Source organism: Anser brachyrhynchus (assembly GCF_964034855.1).
Source record: "Anser brachyrhynchus genome assembly, chromosome: 5".
Classification (NCBI taxonomy): domain Eukaryota; kingdom Metazoa; phylum Chordata; class Aves; order Anseriformes; family Anatidae; genus Anser; species Anser brachyrhynchus.
The window spans coordinates 35,189,726-35,211,805 of record NC_137699.1 but is presented as its reverse complement, the minus strand read 5'-3'; the positions used below and the strand labels follow the sequence as shown (position 1 = coordinate 35,211,805).

The window sequence follows — 22,080 nt, the reverse complement described above, 5'->3', positions numbered from 1 at the left end:
TGGTGAATTTGTAGTTATCAGAGAGCTACTGGTGGTAAGAAGTTGTGCACTCTTCCACAAAAACAACATGTTCAATTGTGTATCAATTAATTACCAACTCACGCAGCCATATGCCTCAGAGTAGGCAGAATTGACTGACCGTCAGGGAATTAAGTTGGTTGTCTCTTTTGGGTTGGAATGAAGTGTCTGAAAACATTCTGAATATTTAATGTATCTTCCAAGCTTATACTTTGTGGGATACCTGAATGAATGACTGGTATCGGCTTGCCTCAAGCTAGTATTGGGCGATTTGGAAGGTCTCCAGCAGGCCAGACTTGCTCATCTAGGTATAGTAGTCCAATTTTCCCCTTTAGACATACCAGTATCTTCAGCATCCATAGGGGCTGGCTGCTCAATGATCTCTGGTTCCACATTTCTCCCTTTCTTCAAAGAATTCTGCCTCTTCCCAGATACAGATTGTTTCTTTTTGTTCTTAATCAAGATTTTCCCTAAGAGATCCTTAGGACTTGGCAGGGGAACTCCAGGCTTCAGCTGCAACAGAGAAACTTCATACTGAACTTTCATCTCAAAGATAGAACTTGAAACACTCAGCTCTCCTGTCCCTCCCAGTGACATTCCTCTGGCCATTTACTGGTGCATGGAAATCTCTCGCCCACTGTATAATTTAATTTTTCCATCTGCTGGCTCATCCCAGTATATCTATGCAGATTTTTCCTAAGACTTCACTTTCCTGATGTCAGTTTAACACCGGCATTTTGTACCTTTCAGTCCTTTCAAGTTCTGCTGCTTGTGCATGCTGTTTCCAGCCACCCATCCTGCACCACAGCTAAAAAACCATCTGCATGTCCTGGAGGCATCCACAAACCTCTGGCTTTCACATGCCACCTACTTCTCTCATTATCCCAGAGCCTCAGTCCTAGATCAGCACTCACGCCATATTTAAACTCTCTGCCTAAGGCAGATTTGAAAAAAAAATCCTAAAGTAGGTGGGTTTGTATGTGTCATACAAGGATGTGTGATTCAGACTGTGCTTCTAGACCTACACTCCCCGTGTAGGGGAGCAACAGGCCTATTAATAATTTAGCTAATAGAATCACCCTTATCTGGTTCTCCCCCCCCACAGTTTCTCCCCATTGCCTGGACAAAGACATGGGTCTGAACAGGGGGCAACTGCCAATTTGCTCACTGCTTCTTTTCAGCTCTTCTTCTGATCTCAGTGCTAAAGGCAGATGCTTGGACTAAGTGTTTTAGCTCCCCTCTCCCCTATTTAAAAAAAAGGGAATTGCCTCATACTTTGCAGAACACAGGCACTGCCTGATTTGTAAATCACTACCCATTCACAAGGCAGCTGAAGTAGTGGTGTGCATAAGGATCACTGAAAACACCACCTTCTCCACTGCAATACATGCTTGCACAAGCTGTTGACTAGAGTCAAGCAGAGCAGGAGCTTTATTCAGCTGTTCTAAGCATAAAGTTATACATGTCACTGACCTGCCCATCTATGCCCACAAGGGGATACTTCCAGGGTGTAAACAGGGATTTAGAAGCATTGCTAGGAAGAGCCTGAAATGCTACTAAGCCCTTGTTCCTGTTTCTTTCCAAAGCAAGTGCTGGCAGACAGATCTGAAACTGTACCATGTATGAAAATACACTAACTCATCTTGGTACAACCAGTATAGTTTGATTACCTAGACCTCAGTTTCCAAAGTCATTCAGGTGACAGAGCATTAAGAACAGAATCGGGCAAATGCTTAGAAACCTCTATGACTGTGAGGTCTTCCCTCCTCTTTCTGTGTTACTCTCCACTATGAACCAAGCTCATTTACCTGCTGCACCCTATCTTTGTCACTGTCCTTTTATCTGTTGTGGCATTTCCTAGCACCAGGAGTGACCAGTTTTTCAGAAAGACCTCTCCACTAATCCAAGTTCTTTAACCTCGTTCCCCAACTTCCACTTACTGGGTATTTTTCCAGTGGCTCTGTCAGCAGCATGTCTCCAAATATGGTTCGGCAGTACTCAGCCATCTTTGCCTGCTGCTTGGGCCTAGTATACAAAGAGAAAAAACAGGAGTGAACAGGAGAACAGATGCCCAAATCCAGAGCCTAGCATGAGCAACCATCTTGAGATCCATAAAACTCTACCCAGAAAACCATCTCTTGCCTTCACACAAACAGTTACACATATCCTGAAATCCCTTCCCAGGCTTCTTATTTTTCCATACTCTGCCACAGCAAATTAAAAGGTTACACACTTGCGGTTGCTCTCACTCTGCAGCTTATGGCTCACCTTTTGGCTCTAACCCCCTTTCAATTGATGCAAAAATCTCTACCAGTGTTTCATGTCAGCTCAGGCACTCACTTGAAACCAAGCAAGTTTGTTCTGCTCTGGACAACAGAGAACACAATTCTCCCACATCTGGTCCCCAATCACCAGACACTCACGAGTCCACGTGGTTCTCAAAGGACAGGATGACAGGGTAGAGAGATGTTTTAAAAGCACTTTCTGCAATGGCCTCGATTGCATCCTAAAGGAGAGAGAATGGTCACAGAAATGAGATCAGCAATCATTAACAGCAGATCTATCTCCCCACTAAACTAATCCCCAAGTTTCAGATCTCCACACTCATCCTTGTCAGGAGGTTCTCTTTAATGTAACTAAACTTCTCTGTCAAGAAAGTGAAAGATGTCTTCTTTTTCATAGCTGTCCAGATTTCCAGCTCCAAAGGATACAACCTTAAAGCCCTATAATTCTCTTTCACACAGCTGAAGTCAATAGTTTGCATAAATGTGAAATTGAAGACCTAAAACTCAGTTGTTTTTTTCCTTACATGGCTTAATGTATCCAGAAATGACAGAATATCTAGTGAGGGAGGCAAATCACTGCCAGATGCACTTTCAATTGGTAGAGAAAGGTGTACACAGCACCAGATTAAACTGCCTCAAACTTAATTTACTCTTACCTCTGAACCTGTCCAATTTTCTGTCATTTCACCTGCTCATAAAATTCTTCTGTCTAGCAGCAGAGAAAACTGGAATGTTCAGTCACCAGCAGCGCTGACATTTCAAATGCAAATACCATGGAAACATTCCCAGCATTAATGATGAAAAAATAATCATATTTCCCCCAAGTCCCTGTTAAGCTGCCACAAACTTTCCACTATTTTCTTCCCTGTTGCTGCTAATTGACATGGTAAAGAAACATCATTTGTTCCTTTGCAATTACCCCCCAGCTTTTATTCTGGTGTGTGGTGCATTGATTTTTAACTGGTGCATTGATGTTTGTAACTTCTGTGGTTAAATGCCCTAAATTTTCAAGGGAGAAGTAGGCTTTGGACTGTGCTTCTGAAGCCTGGCATCTAAATCCTCAGGGAAGATGTCTGCCCAGCATGCTAGAGAGCAGTTGCTCCCCTGAACACGTTCCACACAGTCATGTAATTAATTAGGAAGTAATTAGAACCTACTCCTCCAAAGCACCACCATTTGAGGCTGTAAAACACACAAACCTGCTGTAGAACAGTTAGAAAATGAACTCATTTTAAACATTTGTTTTCTAAAAGCCACCTTGATTGTTTCTCCAACTTGCATCCATCCATAAAATCCACCATTCTCAGGCAACTTTCTGTCCATACATCCATCTTGCTACACAACTGCGTGTGTGCAGGCACACCTACTCAACTGTCTCTCCATCACTTCTACTTGACTGCCTGCATTTCAATCATTCCTTCATCTTCATCCAGCTAACAACTTCCCTGGTGGTCCTCCAACTCTAAAAACGTACACAAACTCCAGCCTATCACCTATTTGCTCATCTGTCATTCTATCTACACATTCATTCACTTTGCCGTCAGTCTTTATATCTCAAACATTTTTGCCCTCTGCCCATGCAGTTGACTGTTACCTCGGTCAGCTAGCCTCCTCAAGCCGAGATCAGTTTAAAACCAAGCAGGACTACAAGCACGGAGAAGATTCTTTCTGTACCTTGAAGAGGATCTCAGTTGTCATGGTGAACCCATGAGTGATGATCGGCTCCTCATCCGGGGGACGGCCCTTCCAGCAATCCAGCTCTACGCAGCGACAGCCAGCCAGCAGTGTCTGGCGATACATTTCAGGAGACGAGATACCAGAAAACTGACCAGCTGGAGGAGAGCACAAGCAGGGAGGCTCTTTAGCTATTCATGTGGGACACTTTCTGCATAAACTAGAGCAACAGAACTCTGCTGTCTTTGAGCAGGTGTGCATGGCAGAATGACAAGATATTTTAGCTAACAGGGTGACATTTCTTCTTCTTACACAGCATTTAAGTGTCAAGCCCCTTACTGTGCTTTACAGACCTCAGCCCTCCAAACTTCAGGGCAGATGCATCTGCCTGAGTGATTGTCAGGATCATTCATCTATCCATGGTGATGATACAGACCTGATGGAGCTGAGGCAGATTCTGGAACTGCCCATACCTGTTAAATATGTGTTGTGTGATGAATTGATGAAGTAGTGTGAGAGTGGCTGCGTCATGTCCTGGTACAGCACCAATTTATCCAGCGCTATCACGTTGTTCTCAGGGCCACAGAGAAACCAGACCATCCCCTCTGGAGACAACTGCCCTACATAGAGAACAAAGATGTTAATGGTACTGAAACAAAATGCTTCTGGTACCTCCTTCCCAGTGCACTGCAACACAGAGGCTTGTGAGAATCAGGCTGGTTGTTCCCCTGGGAAAGCCAGGATAGCAGAAGGTGTGAGATCCTCTACTATTTTCATGCTACTTTGACAGCGGGACATGACATAAAAACAAGACCTACGGGCTGAGCAAGACTCACCTCTTTGGATGTTAATCCCACTGGGCTCATATTTCTCTATCAGGCTCTGCACCTGCTCAGGTTTTGCTGGTGGGAAAAGGATGTCATTGAGGCGAGAGTCTCGCTGCTTCTTGTTGATGAACTTTGCCAAGTGTTCCTTGGTCATGTAGGGTTTTGCTTTTAAATGGCTAAGGGGAGAGAATTATAGGGGAGCAGAGGTAAGGCAAGTGTACTACTCAGAAAACTTCACAAGAGATTGGTCCTTGCTCAGGTTAGCAATGGGCACCCAGTTCTCTGGGCCCAATGTTCTGTCTACATTCCTTCCCGTAAAAGATGCTTCCCTCTGTGGCTATTTTTCTTCCTTTATATTCTTCTTCCTAACTAATGTGCTACTGTTAAGAAGTTGTATAACAGAAGAAGAAAGCATAATTTGAGCCTCTGACTTGAACTCTAAAGGTAACTGAATTTCAGAACACATTGAATACTTGCCCTATGGAATTAAGTCCGTTTAAGAACTCACAGGTTTAGCTATTTGAAAAGAATTCACTGGCTACTGGCAAAGCTCTCTGGTTCTAATGCTGTACGTGGTCTTGTCTAGGGCTAGCCACAAGTAGTATCACGTTAGCACAATCTAGTGTTGACCTGGAATCAGCCCTTCTGATAGTGACCGTTTAGAGCCCATGCAGCACAGTGAGGCCTGATCCCTTTTATTGAGGTTGTCAGTGGAAGAGTTAAATGCACTGGCACTGTTTTGTGACATTGGTACCTGCCTTTATAGGCAGGCTTGAGAGCAGCCAAACAATAAATGTAGCAACCCCTCTCCCCACCTTTTTGCCTATCTTTTGCCACAAGAAATCAAGTCCTCTTATGTGGCTTGAGGGAAACTTACTGTGAGGTAAATATCTCATCAATCTCAGGCCGTGGACACAGATTCATGAGGAAAGTTTTATACACAGTCTCAGGGAAGTCCTCTGGATTGATGGCATCATTCTGAGAATGAAAGAAAGACATGTCAGTACCATTAACCCATGATGGTTTTCACCTCTGTTAACACTCAACACCCCCAGTCCAGCACTCACTTGTGAAAAGGCAAATAAGCAACTGGAACATCTAGCGAGGTGTTTAGGAAAGAGGAGATGGAGTGGAGAAGTATTATAATGGCCTGCTTCGGAACAGACAGTTATTTAAACTGTCCCTTGGTGCCTCTTGTGTGACGATATAAAGCTAGTGCGTGGTGAACTGACAGGAACCGTTAGAGTTCCAGATTGTACTCTGCAGGTTGGTAGAAATGCTAAGAGTAACCATGAGACCTGTTGCTTCAAAGAGCAGTGAAACAGGCAGAAGGGAATGTGCTGTTTCTTGTGCCACATAATGCAAGTGACAGAGCTGCAAGTGCTATTGCTTTACAAACAGTAAGAATTTATCTTAGCAGGCCTGCAGTTAAGGCAAGGTAGCTGGCAAAAGGACAGGGTTTCAAAGCAATTTAGGAGCATCTGCATGACTGATGTTTTTAAAGCCAAGGGAATCACAGTCAGGGTAGTCAGAAAGATTTCTCTCAAGCTAGAGAGATCTTTGGGTACCTTGTAAGACCCTTACCTTGCCTTTTGGAAGATGACAGGCACTTAATGCTGCTTCCACCCTTTTCCTGTCTGCAGGAAACATCTGAAAAATACTAAGCAGACAAGGAAAAAAGAAACCATCACCACAGTGTAACAGGAGTCAAGTCAGGTTTGGGTGGCTAGGAGCTGCAACCAGAGTGCAAGACATTCAAAATGCACAACAAAGGAGACCGACAATAAGACTATGAACATGAACCAGAGAAGGAAGGCAGTGTTTCTCCAAGAGTACTTGATGGACCAGATCTTATAAGCCTATAGTGGATTTTCTGACTGATGCCTTAATATAGAAATTCTATATTTTTGCACAGGGATCTAGAAGAACCCTGTCTCTAAGCTGCGCCAGCTTACTCCCAAAATCATTGCTCGCTGTCCTTGCCTACATCTCTTAGAGGTGCCCTCTTTGGTAGCTGGTCTCATGCTACAAATTCCCCATACTTCCTCCCACAAGACATTACCAATGCAGTAGCTGGCATTAGCCAGCAATAAGTTTGTAGTCAAGACAATATTCCAAAAAAAGCAAACAAATATTGTACATATTTGCTGCTTTAGAAGAAGGCAAAAATTTCAGTCCTGGAAACCAAAGGCTTTCCATGAATTCAAGGAACAAATTCACTACAGAGGAAAAGAAGCTGGTATACTACAGGATGGAAACAAAACTCTGCTGCTGCAGAAACCAAAGCTCACTTTCAATTTAGAAAGCTGAGTATTGGTCTACAGGGCAGAACTCACCTGGTCAAGCCTTTGGCTTAAAGCAGCCTCTGCTGTATTACAGAATATTAACAATAACTGAGCTCTCCCTAATTTCAGAATATCCCAGTCAACAACAATGAGGTCTCTGTTGTGGATAAATTTAAATGTCAGATCTATTACACTCCTGGCATCACAGCTGCTCAAAGACAAAAAAGGAGAACAAAAAGTGCCAAATGTGTTGACAGGTGGAAAAGTGCTCAACTGGAGCTGCAGATGATTTATGCAAACTCACTGCATGCTGATTTCTCAAGCAACCCTTTGCAAGGCAAAAATTGCAGCACCCTTGTTATGCTTCAAAAGGGATTTAAATGTCCAAAGAGAAAGGCAAATAAATGTGGAATTTAAAAAAAATAGTCTGACATGGAGTTCTGAAAACCTTGCATACACCTGCAACTGGAAATGCTGAATATTTTTATAAATCTGGCTCTTAATCCAGACCATTTTAAACATGTAATGCTTTAGACCATAAGTTTGTTTTTCTACTCTGCAAGAAAGAAAGACCAGGGCATTGAAGAGGGGTACAGACTGCACCAGACATTTTTTGAGCTAATTTCAGAAAAATAAGCTGCTTTCTCTCTACAGTAATGCTACCTTGCTTGCATTTTAAAGATCAATTTGAAGTACTCTTTCCCTAGTGTGCGTTATTCATTAAAGAGCTATACATTTTTAAAAGCCCCTTGATGTGTACACTGGTTTCTGGTAGAATGAAATTCTACTGTTTTGTGGTTTAGAAAACAAACAACAAAAAATGTTTATTGTTGAATAATGATCAACCATCCAGGAGCACATTTAGCCAGCACAGATTTAATGTGGAATCGTTATACAATATAACACACAGTAGGTAGTGTATTTATTACAGGTGATTAGCACTTGCATCTTGTGATGCGGTAACATAAGCATAAGCTTAGAAGCAGAGCAGTTCAGAACTTTCCTGTGAATACCCATGAATGCACTCAATGCAAGTCCTTGTTCTTAAGACAAAAGATAAATTATGTACCCAAAAGGGAATTCAACATTGCATCACAGCCTTTTTTCAGTCTATAAGTTAATCAACGTGGAGGAGTCACAGGGTCAGCCATGGAGTGATCTGACTAGGGAAGACACTGAGGGGCACAAAACCAATTCTGTATTTATGCCATGCAGTGTAGGGGAGAAGTAATAGGTCCGTCTTTGCTTCAGCAAAGCAGCATTGGCTTATTCTCATGGCAGCCCTACCCTGATGAACAAAGCCAATACTTGTGGCACTGAGCTCAAATCTACCTTATCCTGTACTTCAGCCAGCCTTAACATTGGCCCAGTGGTCTGTCCTCAAAGGCTGTTTCCCTCACCTGCATGCAGAGTGAAGGTGGAAGGCAGTGGAATTACACCAGGGGAGAATAGGTATAGCAGTCATACATGAGGACAGGAGTGAAAGCAATGGATCCCTACTTCAGGCTATCTGGGGAGTCAAGCAAAAAGTTCTCCTGTAGGAATGGAATGCATACAGAACTCCTAGTATGAAATCTCAAAGAAGTCTTACAAGTCTCAAAACTCAGGTTTGCAAAACAAATCCCCAGTTAGAATTTTACCAAAGTTATTTAGCTTTGGAAGCGAAGTCTGTGGCTGTTCAAGACAATTTCTTTCTGTAGATGAAGAAAGTGGTCACAAAAGGTCTCCCTTCCAGACCCAAACTATGTTCCAGGCCTGGGAGGGACCTAGGTGCAGCAGGACCTCATGACCTGAATACAGAGGCAATGGCCTTTACCTCTTAGGCACAGTAGTAGGCAGCTAAAGCCACTGGGCTACCATCCTCTTACCAGCTCCTCTGTCTTTACTGTCTTTAATTGAACATACAACAAAAAACGACAACCAACTAACCAACCAACCAAAAAAACCATACTCACTTCCTGACAGGAATCTTTCCTTCTGCATTAAGCTGCATCTTCAGCTTCACCAGGCTGTGAAAAAAGAAGTCAAGATGATGAAAATTCACTTGTACAGTCTCACAGATTCTGTTAAGGAAGGAGCAAAAAAGAAAATGCAATTGGGAAAGGAAACCAACATTAACTGGAAAACAGGGTCCTGCAGACTGTGAGCTTAACCTCAAGACAGAACCTGTTCTCACTTCTTGGGAAGGAGAAACAGGTGAATTGTAAGAGAACTGATATCAGAATGATTCCTCTGAAACATACGACGTAAATATGAGATAATGGTATCCTACTGTTCCTTAGCGATCCCAGGCTGCCAACCAAACAGCATTACAGACAAGAAGAGGAGGCAGCACGTTGTTGGGGTGAGCACTGTGACTGTGGGTGGGTGGGGGATATTTGAGGCTCAGAATTTTAGTTTGTCTAATACCACCTGTGTATCTAACACCATGTGTGTGTTTGACTGGCTCAAGTACTGTGGTACCAGTCAGTTGGCATGCAACAGAGGGCCCATTTATCAACCCCCTGCCCTGTGCCTTAGGGCACCCAAGTTGAAAAAAGGACTCGTTTGGAGACTGCCCAAAAGACTTGGAAGCTAAGAAGCCTTTTCTTTCTATTAGAGACAGAAAGGGCAACAAATAAATGTTTCAGAGAACAATGTTTGTCAGAAATCACTTACATTTTCTCCAGGAAGGTGTACCGAGAAGCGTTGTATGTGAGGGGATTCCGAACGATGGCCATAATATCCTCTGCCCAGCTCTGGAGAAAAAGCAAAGACACAAAGTGGAGGTAGTTGGGCATTACAGAACTGCATGAGTAGGTACACCGCATTGAACATGGAGAGGGCGTGGACATGTCCTGATACTGCTGGGCTACAAATCCCAACTGCACCCTGGGCCTGACTACATCACCTTCCTACTGCCTATGCATACCAGCAACCGAAAGTTTTCTTACTGAGTCATCTCAGCTGTTTATTCACACAAAGCACAAAACAACACACATGAACAAAACCTTGCTGGTAACACTGACAGGATGCAGGCTCCTTGTCTTCCCTTCTTCTTTCCTGCTCCCCCTTGAATGTCCCAGCTCAGTGTTTCCCAGTGCTTCCTTGCCCTCAGTTCCTCATACCTTGCCAACATTCTCCTTGTAGGACACAAAGTTATGGAAAGTGAGGTCCACCATATCAGGGCCAGATACAATAGTCAGAGTCTTAAGCAGAAAGGTGCTGTGAGGGTAATCCAAATTAAAAACTTCTCGGAGCTTCTGGCACTGTAAAATAAACAGAACAGGTCAGGACAAAGGGAGAATGAGGCAAACTGCATCTGAAAAAAACACACAGGACCCAATGCAAACACTGACCCAAATCCACAGCAAGCTTTTCAGCATTTGCAAAAATATTTAATGCGATCTTCCTTGTCTTTCCTTATTTTTCATTTTTATTCTGGAGCCTGCATTACCTTGATCCTTCAAGGAACAAAACATTGTGACCAACATCACTGCACAAACATGCAGTTTTGGTCTAAAAAAAGTACACATTGGAGACTGCTTTGAAAGAAATTCTTTGTGAATCTTCAGCCTGAACTTGAAGACAGGCAGATGAGTATTTGGTCTGCCCATACCAGAGGTTCATAACCAAGTTATTACAGACAGCCATTTGTGAAAACATATGCTAAGAAGGTCTTTTAAATTAGCGTGATACTTCTTGCTGTAGCTTCCCTTCACCACAAGAAGAGTGGTGGTAGGGATCCCAGAAGGTCTACGGGGTTTAAGCCTTGTTATTGCAGACGGAGGCTCTCTCCTTCCAAGTGACATTTTCTGCGAGTTGTCAGTTGCTAAATTTATTTTTTCCATAGCAATTGCAATGTCCTACAGCGACGGCTCACCAGAGATTTGTTAAGTATAAGACTCATCCGATTAGTCATACTTGGATTTCATCACCATATGAAAGTATTTATAGAATCCCTTTAACTTATTTAGCATTTTCTGCATTCCTATGTAAGGCATCACTAAACCAAGGTATCCTGGAGTTACACTGATGGTCTCTTTTTATAACAAAAGGATAAAGTTCCCGTGTCCTCAAATAAAGCACAGCAATTTATTATTTGAAGTGCAGGATAAATCCACATCAAAGCAAACAGGGAGGCTGTCAGAGCATCTGCTCTTTCAGAAACTAAGGGCAAAATTCACAATCAGAGATTCTTAGAAGGGCACATCATTCTCAGAAATTTAACTAGAGCTGGAACCCGAACTCTCATTGTGTGCACATGCAGTTAGACACATGGCTGAGTTATTCCATTTCAACAAATAATACCCTAACATCAGTAATACCCTAACACATTACAGTTACCACATCAACCTCAGCAAAAGAGCTTTTAGCTAAATGACTTTACGTGTTTGCTATAAATTTAGAGCACTTAAAGTCAGCCACTGCAGCTCAGCTCATGTTTAGCAACTCATTAATCTGCTATTAACTGGACAACGTCTGAACCTTTGCAAGGTGATGAAAATTAACTTCCTGGTCTTTCATGAACCTCAATTTAGCCAAAACCAATAAAAAAATATATATATACAAGCAACTGTTTTAATTCCAGTGTGATTCAAATGCAACCAATTGTTTCTGCCACTGAATTTTCTCGTTACGTTTGGACTATGACAGTTGAGACTGAAACAGCTCAGCTTCAGGCACTCTCATATGTCTGCACTGTCTCACACAGAGAACTGCATATATATTTTATAAGGAACTATGCAGATTTTTTTTTCCACTGCATTTTTCCAAATTCCTGCAGCATCTGCAATTTGGACACACCTGTAGCAAACAGGCATCTTTAGAAAAAACAAAATGAGCTGGATTATAACTCAAGACCATCTGACTGCTGTCTCTCACTTCACAGAAGCCTCTCCTTGGTGGTACCTGAAACCTGTGTAATCCAAGAATATATGGAGGGAAAGAAGTGGGAAGGCAGTCAGTCACCCAGATGATTTGCTTATTTTCTAAAAGACACGGGCTTTCAAAAATCTGTCATTTTTGCACTATAAGCAATTTTTCTTTGCAGAAGTGAACAGCATCCACATACCCTATCACACCCACAGTGACTTCTTGATGGAGCTTACACGTTTGATAAGTGGCAAAGTGTCCGGATTTTAGTCTCAAATTTAACTTCATCTTGCAAACCCAGCAGTATTTGTTCAGCTTCCTTACCTCTGGTGTTGTAAATTATACGAAGCTAAGACAATGGAGAACTTGTGGTTTATGCTGAACTCATTTCCTGTATTTGTTACAAATCGGCTCCTCCCTCCCCTTCCGTCTCTGCAATCTGGTGGCCCTTGGCCCTCCCGCAGCCATTTCTGAGCAGGATGTGTCCCTAGCAGGCTGAATGATGTACCAGGGCTTCTGCCCTTCTCGCTGTGCTCTGCCAGACAAAATTTGATGCGTGCAGTGTTCGGTAATGGCCTGACCGCCCTCTCTGAACAAGCAGCTGATGGTTAGCCTTGCCCTATAGAGTTCTCTAGATGCTGTATTAGTTTACAACACCCCTTAACACCTCTGTGAAGTTGTTAGCTTAGTTGTACAAGAAGCAAACTGAAGCAGGGAGAGGAAAAGAGGGAAGGATGATCATCTTAGGGATCTAAATTGGGTCATATTTTCCCAGCAATTATTTCCTGCCTAGCCTTAAGCAAGTCACTCACTTACTTTGTGATGCCTACTTTACATGAGGATTATCTTCCTCATGGGATAAATGCAGTGATGTTAGCATAACACCGAGCAAAAATGGGGAGAGCAGACTGTGTCCAAAGGCACAGAACCTCAAGCCATGTTTTCCTCTTTCATAACCTGTATTCCTTCAGCACTTTGTGTTGCAGCTTCACTGGTAATCACTTAATGCCACACTGCAGGTGGACATAAAAGAAAAGAAGGAATTGGTATGTGAAAAGCAGGACAACCACGTTAGCTATGCAAATCAGAGGAAGGGAAACACAGTTAGGAAATCCACTTAAAAAAACCACACAAACAGAAAACAACCAATCAGCAGAGTGGCTGAAATACAGAATCAGCTTTCATTTCCCTTCCTACCCTCCTGATTTCCCTAAAATCCTGATCTGAAAAAAACAAACACATTCATAATCCAGAGAAAAGCAAATTCTCATGCAAACATAAACAAAAAACTAGGCTTAACGCAAGAGATGGAAAGAGTCTTTTCTCTCCTTGAAACAGGATACAGCCAAATGTCAGCCAGGATTTGCTACAGCTGCACGCACTCGCTGCACAATGACAATTCTGTGTCCCCGTGAAACACGTTACGTGATGCAGCGCTTGTGGTATTGGAGAACAGAACTAGAAAACACAAGCAAACTCTTTCCCCCTTACATTCTTTAGGACAGCAGTACCAAGCCCATAAAAAAAAAAAAAAAAAAAAACACAAACTAAGCAAGAGAACTGGTGCATTCTCAAGACTGTAAGAAGAGGAGTCAGAGAGGGCACAGTGAAGAGCAAACATGCCCAAGACTCTGGTCACTGTGCCCTGTCTAGAGGGGAAAGTGGTCCTGAGGACTGAAAGATTTTTGGAGAAGGAAGGTCTTGTTTGGTCACTCAAATGGAAAGGCAGCACCAAGATTATCTCAATGTCTCTGTCTCTTCAGGTAACGCTCGTGTTCTCTCCTTGGCAGAACTGCAGCACTGTGGGAGTCAGGAGGCTCGTGGCTGAGCTGCAGCAGGGAGCGCTGGCATCACCTGCAGCAAGCATCTCAGAGAGACGAGGGAGAGAAAGATACACAGATGAAGCACTTCACTGCTCTTATCTACAGGAGCCAGAAAACACAGCAGCACACAGATTCACATGGCACAAAATAACCCACAGCCTTCTGGAATGAAACAGGAACAGACTGTGAGGGAGAGATCCAGACTGTGCATCCTCAATAACTTCTGTCCCTGTAGTCCACAAGCTCATGCTGCAGAAATACGGGAGAGGCAGCAAAAGGGCCCAGCATGGCAAAAGGCCATATTTCTGATGTGGCTGTTTGCTTTCTTGACCCCCCTGCTCCACTCTCAGTTTGCAAGCCAGAGGTTTCTACTTGCTTCTCTTGTTCACAGGTATCAGTTTGTCTCTGTACAGCTTCTTAGGATCATCACTCTTTTATTCTGAGGCCCAAATATCAGACCTTGTTTAGGTCCATCCTGGGAACTGTGCTCACACCCATTGCTGAATGCAGAGCATAGCACTTGAGGTGATGTTAGATGCCCAGAGCTGCTCTCTTTAACCCTGCAACATAGCAAATTGATTGACAGCCCCCAACCTGGATATAGCCCACGGCTCAGCACTCTGTTCATGTCTGAGCAAATATGAATGCTCCCTACGTAGGTGGTTCCTAAACACTGCAGGTTCCTACTTTATTGTCCAAAGTCCATGAGAAATACCTCGTACATGTTCAGCTCAGCGTCCACATGTCTGGATTCAATAACAACAACGTGTGTATGGAGGATGAAATTGTATTATAATAATGAGCAATAGTGAGAAAATGCAACTTTTGTTTTCATGAAAAATTATGCTCATTTCAGAGCCAGTACCTTCTAAAATGTCTAAACAAAACCCAAGACATACCCAACAGCTCAGCAGCCTGGTCTACAGCACCATGTATTTTGGTCTTAATTATTACATTGTGCAAGTGTTCTAGGGTCTTGGTGCACCAGAAGAAAACAAAATGGAGCAGCTGTTATTGTTCCTTGTTACTCAAAGAAAAACACAAAATTGCATTGTAAATAACATCTTGATCTGCTTTGGCATGCTGCTGAACTACTTTCAATAGCTTTTTATCTTGTCTCGTTTATGTTAAAAGTCTGCTAATTCTTATCTTTATTGTTCTTGAACGTGTGCCAGAGTTCATTCTGCCCCATCTCTCAAAAAAAAAAAAAATCGAGAAGAAAAGCTGCAGAACATTTTGTGTAGCTCTCAAAGAAAATAAAGTAACAGGGGCGAGAAGAGGAAAATGCACACACATAGAAGAGGTCATAGGAGGACTTCAGCGTGCTGCGTGCATGTTTATGTGCTAACATGCCAGGAGGCAAGGGCTCCAGCCAGAGGCAGGAGCAGAGCGGAGAGCCTTTGCTGAAAGGGCACAGCTGTTCCTCACCTTCGGGCGGGTTTAGTTCCCTGAAGTTTCCTTCTGGGGCAAACAGAGCGTACTTGGAGGTAGCTCCTGTTGCTGCCAGCTCTTAGCTACTTGTTCCTTCTTGGATGTTACAGTCCTGTCTGCTGGACACTCCCTAAGCACCCTGCAGTCAGAGAGGAGGTCCCACCAACCCCTGCCTCACAGCTTGCTGGGACAATACTGGGACCTGTACTGGTGAGGGAGTGCATGCAACAGCAGATGTTTTCAGAAATGGTCTTCTGCACAGAGCCCTTGGTGTTAGTCTTCTTGCCGTGCAAAGAGAAGTTACGAAGAAAATACAAGACCTCTTCCTTTGGCAGCGGCAGCAGAATGTTACTGTCCTGAGAAACCAGATTAACTCCCAACATCCATAGCACAACCACCCAGTAGGCAAGGAGGCTCATTTTACCTACCTCGGTGTGACAAAGCTCAGGCCATGTTTGACCTTCACAAAGATCAAACCAGGGCCAGAAAGCACATGGTACCTTGTAGAAGAAAGCACTAGATGCCCATGGCAAAGCACTGCCCCTCCTGGTAATTGCTTTCGGTCATGATTCAGTAAGAAAACTGAACCACATGCTTTGTCTCACAGAGGCCATGGATTTACTACGGCTGGTGTCATTTGCAAGGCAGGGGGAAAGGATGATTGATTTGTTATTGCTAGTATCTGAAGCTCTTCTAACAGCTGTGATCTAGTTCTCTTTGTCTTAAATATCAACCATTAGCTCCTTCACTTCCACTTTTAGCCAATAAGATGAGTGACTGTCTATTAATTTCAGCAGCTATATCCCACAACCATTCCAAGCCATTATTACATAACAGGGGAGACCAGCACATTCTTTCATTCTTCCACCCTTCACCTCTCTCAGATCTTTCTCTGCTTTGCCACACCACTTTCTCATATTTATACCTTTTTGTAATTATGCACCAGATCTGGATGAACTATGGGAAGGGTGTGGTGATTCTTGTTAAGAAATTTTCACTGCTTTTGGCATTTCTTTGAGTGTTCTCAAATTCTGTTCTCCAGAAAGCCAACTGAATACACAACTGAGGACTTCAAGCATGCTCTATAAGCAGTCAGGATAGTACAGCTGTATGTAAACTGGAAATTTCCAGGACTGGATGGCACATCTCTCCCACCACTTTGGTTCAGTACCGACACAAGACCTCCCATCATCTCATAAGAGAAAGGTGGATAAGGAGCCAATCTAGTGCGTTTTATAAACTGCTTTCAAAGAAATGCCAGAAAATCTCCTGAAATAAAAAGATGTTATATTAAATGAAACTAAGATGCAGAACTCAAAAAGCACTTCCAATTTTCACAGCAGAGGTTGTCATCATGTGCATCACTTCTGCATGTTGAAAATACTTAATAAATGACTGAATGCTTGACCTTTGTTTCTTTTTTTTTTCTTTTTTTTGGTAAAAAATCAACTGTAGCCAATTTCCAAGACTGTAAAACACTGTTTCTGGCCTATTAAAACAGCTAGAATACAACAGCTATAAAAGGCCAGAACAAAGAGCCGTCCAGATGCCTGGGGAAGAGGATAAGAACAGGGCAAATCCAGTAATACTTCCCTGGCACATTTCTGCAGCTTCCAGCAATTTGTGGCTAAGCAACTTCTTAAGCCAGAGGTCTTATCTTGTATTTAATACCCTCAAAGGACATTTCCTTCTTGACCTAACCATAAGTTTTCATAGAATCACAGAATGGTTTGGGTTGGAAGGGACCTTAAAGATATTTAATTCCAACCTCCTGCTTTATGCAGGGACACCTCCCACCAGACCAGGTTACCCAAAGCCCCGTCTAGCTTGGCCTTGAACACCTCCAGGGATGAGGCACCCACAGCTTCTCTGGGCAGCCTGTGCCAGTGCCTCACCACCCTCTGAGTGAAGAATTGCTTCCGAATATCTAATGTAATCTACCCTCTTTTAGTTTAAAGACATTACTCTTAGTCCTATCGTTACACCCCCTGACAAAGAAAGTTCTTCCCCAGCTCTCCTGTAGCCCCCTTTAGGCACTGGTAGGTCCCTGTAAGGTGTCCCCGGAGCGTTGTCTTCTCCAGGCTGAACAACCCCAACTCCCTAAGCTTGTTTTCACAGGAGAATTTCTCCAGCCTATTCATCTTTGTAGCCTTGAACCTGATCTTCTCCTACAGCGGGTGGTTCTTCATTCTTACAGTCCCTCCCTTGGCCTTCTGGAGCCCAAGCCATGTGGCTGGAGCTCTTTTTGGTGACGACTGAGGCAAAATAGTCCTTATATACCTCATCCTTCTTCAAATCTTAGGTGACCAAGTCTCCCGTTTCCTTCCAGAGAGGGCCCAGAATTTCCCTAGACGTCCTTTCATCACCGCTGTACCTATATAAACCTTTCTTATTGCCCTTGCTGAGCCTGGCCATATTTAATTCTAAAAGAGCTTTGGCTTTCCTAACCTGATCTCAGGCTGCTTGAACAATGTCTCTGCATCCCTCCCAGGCTTTCTGTCCTTGCTTCAGCTCTCTGTAGGCCTTCTTCTTCTCATGCGTTGTGCAGGAAGGCATCCCACAACACAATGACACATGTCAAACAGCAGCACCTTTTTTTGCTCATGCTGAACCTGCCTTTGGAAAATTCCACTTGATGCATAGCTGTCATGGGAAGAAACACTGAGCAACAGCTTCATGCTTACCTTCTCCATTCAGCTCCTGATTTTAAAGTATTCTACAATACTCTTCCCACATTCCCCCCCCCTTTTTTTTTGTCAGACTGCACACTGCAGACTGTCTGCTCTTCGTCTTTCAATGATGCTCTTCCTACAGCAGCATGTTAATAAAAGTATGAAATGGCTCTTTTCTACTTTTTCCTGTTCTTGGTTTCATTTGGGAAAGTCACTAGAAAAACTAGAAAATATGGGTGCATTCATGTCATACACAGTGGCATAATGGTATTTCCTAATTCCTTATAAATCTTAGCAGACAACTTTTTTGACCAAATACAACAGAACACTAAGTCAGCACTTTCATAGGTTTACTACTCAAAAACAAGATCGTGAGGGTATGTTGTAATGGTCAACTAAGAGCCTGTCAGAAGAAGGTTAAAATGTTGTTGGTTTTTTTTTTCCTCTGTGTTGCCTGATGTTTATCTGTACTAAATTTCATCGCTTATTAGATCATCCAGTCAACCAGTGATTCAAGGTCTTTCTACAAATCAACCCTCATTTTATTACTACAAATAACTTGGTACCATTGGAAAACTGCCTTCTCTATACACCTCTTTTGTAGATCACGTATGAATGTGGAATATGTCACAGGCCCAAGCACTGGTCTTTCTGGGAGCGTGGGAGTTTACTAGTTCTATCTTCTCCTAGGAGACCATTTATATCTTCTTCTTAATCTCAAGCAGTAATTTTTGCATACAAAGACCTCATCTCTCATTCTGTTCTTTAAGAGTCTTTGATTAAGATGGGAATTACACAGGTCACTTTTCAATCTTATTGAAAAGATACAGAGCTACCTATGGGACACTTCCACTGCTTCCAACACTCTTGCTTTTTGCTACCCTGGTACTGCTCATGAACTCATACTCTTTTCTAGAGCCTTTTTCTACTTTTATTAAAAATCTTTTAAAAGGTTATTTCAGGTACCAGCTTTTCTTTGATATGGAATGTGGTGACCACAAAACCATTGTGAATTACTCTTAAACTGGGGTTTGTCTTGTTTCCAGAGCACTTCCTTTCTGGGAGTAGTGGCTCATCACAGAAAGATGTTTTTTGAGTAGAAATTCTTTCTGTCTAGAGGCAGCTCTGACACTGTACTTGTGCTGCCATGTTTCTGTTGGTAGTCTCCAATGAAAGCCTTCTTTAATTAATTACCAAAATCTCAGTCATTCTCCTGCCTGCCTGGCTGCTGCTACCAAATGGACATCCATTTATGGCCTCAGTACTCCCACCACCAATTTATAAACTACAAAGTTGGATTTATTTCATAAACAGGTTATTTGTGAAGTTTAACACCCTAGAAAACTATCTCGTAACTCTCCTTTGCATAGATCTTTTCCTTCAGACATTCTGCCTGGAGTGCAGCACTCAGTTCTATTAGCTCCAAAAACTGTATATTCTCAAATGAAAAAAAAATTCGGATAGCTTTTTTCAAATATTATTCCCACAAAACAAGGTACAGATGAAATTGTAGGCTTGTTTACAACTCAAATATGTTTAATTCTAGTAATTTTTCTGAAAAGAAACAGTTTCTCAGAAATAATTAAGATTTTTAAGAATTGTGAAAGATGGATACTGCTTTTGAGCTCTGCTGTACATTTATCATCCATCTCCTTAGGTTGTTTTGAGAAGCATCAGCCTCAGGGAACTTTGATTAGACATTTTTAGAGAGGTATTAGGAAAACATCCATACTTCTTGCGCAAAGAGGCTGCTCAAGTCTCTCAGTGTGTATTGCAAAATCTTCCTCTTTTACATTAGACTGAGAATCACCTATGTTACCTTATGGAGCCATTATCTTTACTCTTTTTTCCCCGTTTTCACATTCTAGCTTTACTTTAACTTTCTGCTCGTCTTTTTCATACACAGAAAAGTTCAAAGCAAACAAAAGTCAAACCCTGAAAAAAAGTCCTAGTAAGGACACAACTTTGCTGCAGGAAGCTTAAATTATAACTGAAACCAAAAACAAAGCCATAATCATGTGCTTCCCTTAGTATGTCACCCTGCAAGCAGGCAATTGAAAGCTATTTGAAAAAACAGTAACTTTTTTTCTGAAACTACATTTTCTTCCCTTTAAAACAAAAACCAAAACCACCACACACTGTGTTGGTGTCTCACTCTAACTACAGGTTTGTAGCTGCCTTGACCCAGCCTGTGCATCTTTGTACAATAGCAACTCTGGTAACTCAGTACAGAAGCATCACAGGACTCCTTCCCAGTGTAACTCAGTGATCAATAAGGCCAGGCCAAGGTTAAAACCAGCCAGATGCATGGCACAGGAGAGAACACAGCTGCTGTGCACAACAGAAGATTGCTCTTTTGGCATGCACTTGAAAGCTGAAATGTTGTTTTCCCAGTTTTGTGGCATACTCCTTCCAATAGGTTCATATACCCCAAACTGTGTCTTTCGGGTGTACAGTAAACTACTGGGAAGTTTAAGAACATGAGTAGACAGCTTTTCTATATTTACATAGTTCTGATGTGAAGAGACAATAGTGCCTCAACCTTCTTATAACAGAAAGCCAAGGTAAACTGCATCAGCTTATGCCAAAGCCCTAGATAGCCTTGCCATTCCCATACAAACTGACAGAAATGAAGCGATGACGCACTCACCTTGGGTATTTTGGCAAATCTCCCTACTCGAGTATCTCGGATGCTGGTTATATCCAGAATTTCCATTTCCTACAATGGAACAAGGACAAGGAAGATTAAGGAAAGGAAGAAGTAAAGACAAAACCATTGCGGAGCCCCCAGAAGCTGCAAAGCTGCTCTGAGCCAGTGCCCTTCGTTGGGGAAGAGCTCTCCCACCGGGAACAACGCAGGCAGGGGAACATCAGCTGCCGATATGCCGAGCTGGCAGGCTGGTTAGCATAGAGGCAGTGTTGGTCTGCAGCGCCATCCTTTTCAGGGTGAGGCCGGAGACTCTGTGTGGATTACAAAGGCTCTGACACTGGGATGAAATGAAACTCCTGTCTACCCACACAACAGGCCTCCGTTTTCCTGTCTTGACCACCAGATTCTGGGCTTCAGATATGGACTCTTGTCACAGTAGACCTGAGCTGGCCCAGACATCCAGGCAGAAACAACAGGAGTGGCAGAGCCTAGGCAGTATTTTTGCCAACCTTGGCAAGCAGGAAATGGGAACACCACCACAGCTGCATTTTCACCTCGGGGTACAATGGCAGGATGAGGATACTGAACTAGAGCTGGGTAAATAAAACCCAAGAAAGCAGATAGTGTGACTTTTGAAATGAAAATGGTGAATCTAGGCAGAGCTGTGGCAAAACATGAAGTGCTCAGTAAGTACTGCAGGGGAAGAACACAATGTTGGTGTGAGCCAAGTGTTCATCCTACTCTGTACCATTCGGATCAATTTAAGGGGACAGGTACTGCGGAAAAAGCATGCACATGTAGCCTTTCCTACTCTACTATTACATTCTCTCACTTCTGTACCAGTCGAGTATTGGTTGTTGGGACAGGAACTCATGTCATGCGAGGGAATATATGATATGCATAGAGGTTTGAATGGGGAAACTCCTCCCCAGCAAACAGTTCATACATTAATGCAATCCTGCAATCTCCTGTCACTGATATGAACCTGTCTTTTGCCTTCACGCAATCAACACAGAGCAGCTGAGCTGGAAGGCAGGCAGGACCACTTCTCCCAACAAGCCTCCTGAAGCAATTTCCATGGAGGACATTCCATGAGCTTCCCTAGGCAGCACACTCCACATCCTCACTGTCCCTGCTACTGGCTATTTGTTGTGTTTGTTTGTTCTTTTAATATCCAGCCTGAATTTCCTTCCTCTGTTACTAATTTGCCTGCTCACAACATATCTGGAGAACAAATTATACTTGTTGCAGCAGATATTATTTTCCAAGATTGTAATAAAGAACAATGTGGATACCATGTCTTCTGGCTGTAGCCCCACTTTATTGTCAAGCGGGATGGAAATTTTAGTGCTAACCTCACTCCTTTTTGGATCCCTAGCACAAAAACAGCGCAGCTCTTCCCTGCTGCTTGTGACAAACAAATCTCAAGACAAATCAGCCATAGAAAGATTAGTAATCCATATGAATTCAGCAACTGAACGATGAACTCATGCTCTGTCTGTACCAGCATATCTCTTGTGCCTGGTCGCTGTGCTTGTCAGCCTGCACATGACCTTTGCAA

General features: G+C 42.9%; 1 protein-coding gene across 4 annotated transcripts in view; it reads right to left on the bottom strand.

The window, feature by feature from the left end:
* Window positions 1–22,080, bottom strand: part of PLCB2 (phospholipase C beta 2) — a 62,989-nt gene that overhangs the window by 22,889 nt on the left and 18,020 nt on the right. For all 4 annotated transcript variants that reach the window (XM_080593753.1, XM_080593752.1, XM_080593755.1 and 1 more), the window contains exons 6-17: window positions 20,520–20,588; window positions 10,197–10,337; window positions 9,748–9,827; window positions 9,045–9,098; window positions 6,389–6,464; window positions 5,682–5,782; window positions 4,814–4,980; window positions 4,451–4,597; window positions 3,978–4,135; window positions 2,442–2,524; window positions 1,959–2,043; window positions 360–531 (exon numbers count right to left, since the gene is read on the bottom strand). In XM_080593753.1, the coding sequence (XP_080449879.1) occupies window positions 360–531; window positions 1,959–2,043; window positions 2,442–2,524; window positions 3,978–4,135; window positions 4,451–4,597; window positions 4,814–4,980; window positions 5,682–5,782; window positions 6,389–6,464; window positions 9,045–9,098; window positions 9,748–9,827; window positions 10,197–10,337; window positions 20,520–20,588 (1,333 nt within the window). The remainder of the gene's footprint in view (window positions 1–359; window positions 532–1,958; window positions 2,044–2,441; window positions 2,525–3,977; window positions 4,136–4,450; window positions 4,598–4,813; window positions 4,981–5,681; window positions 5,783–6,388; window positions 6,465–9,044; window positions 9,099–9,747; window positions 9,828–10,196; window positions 10,338–20,519; window positions 20,589–22,080) is intronic.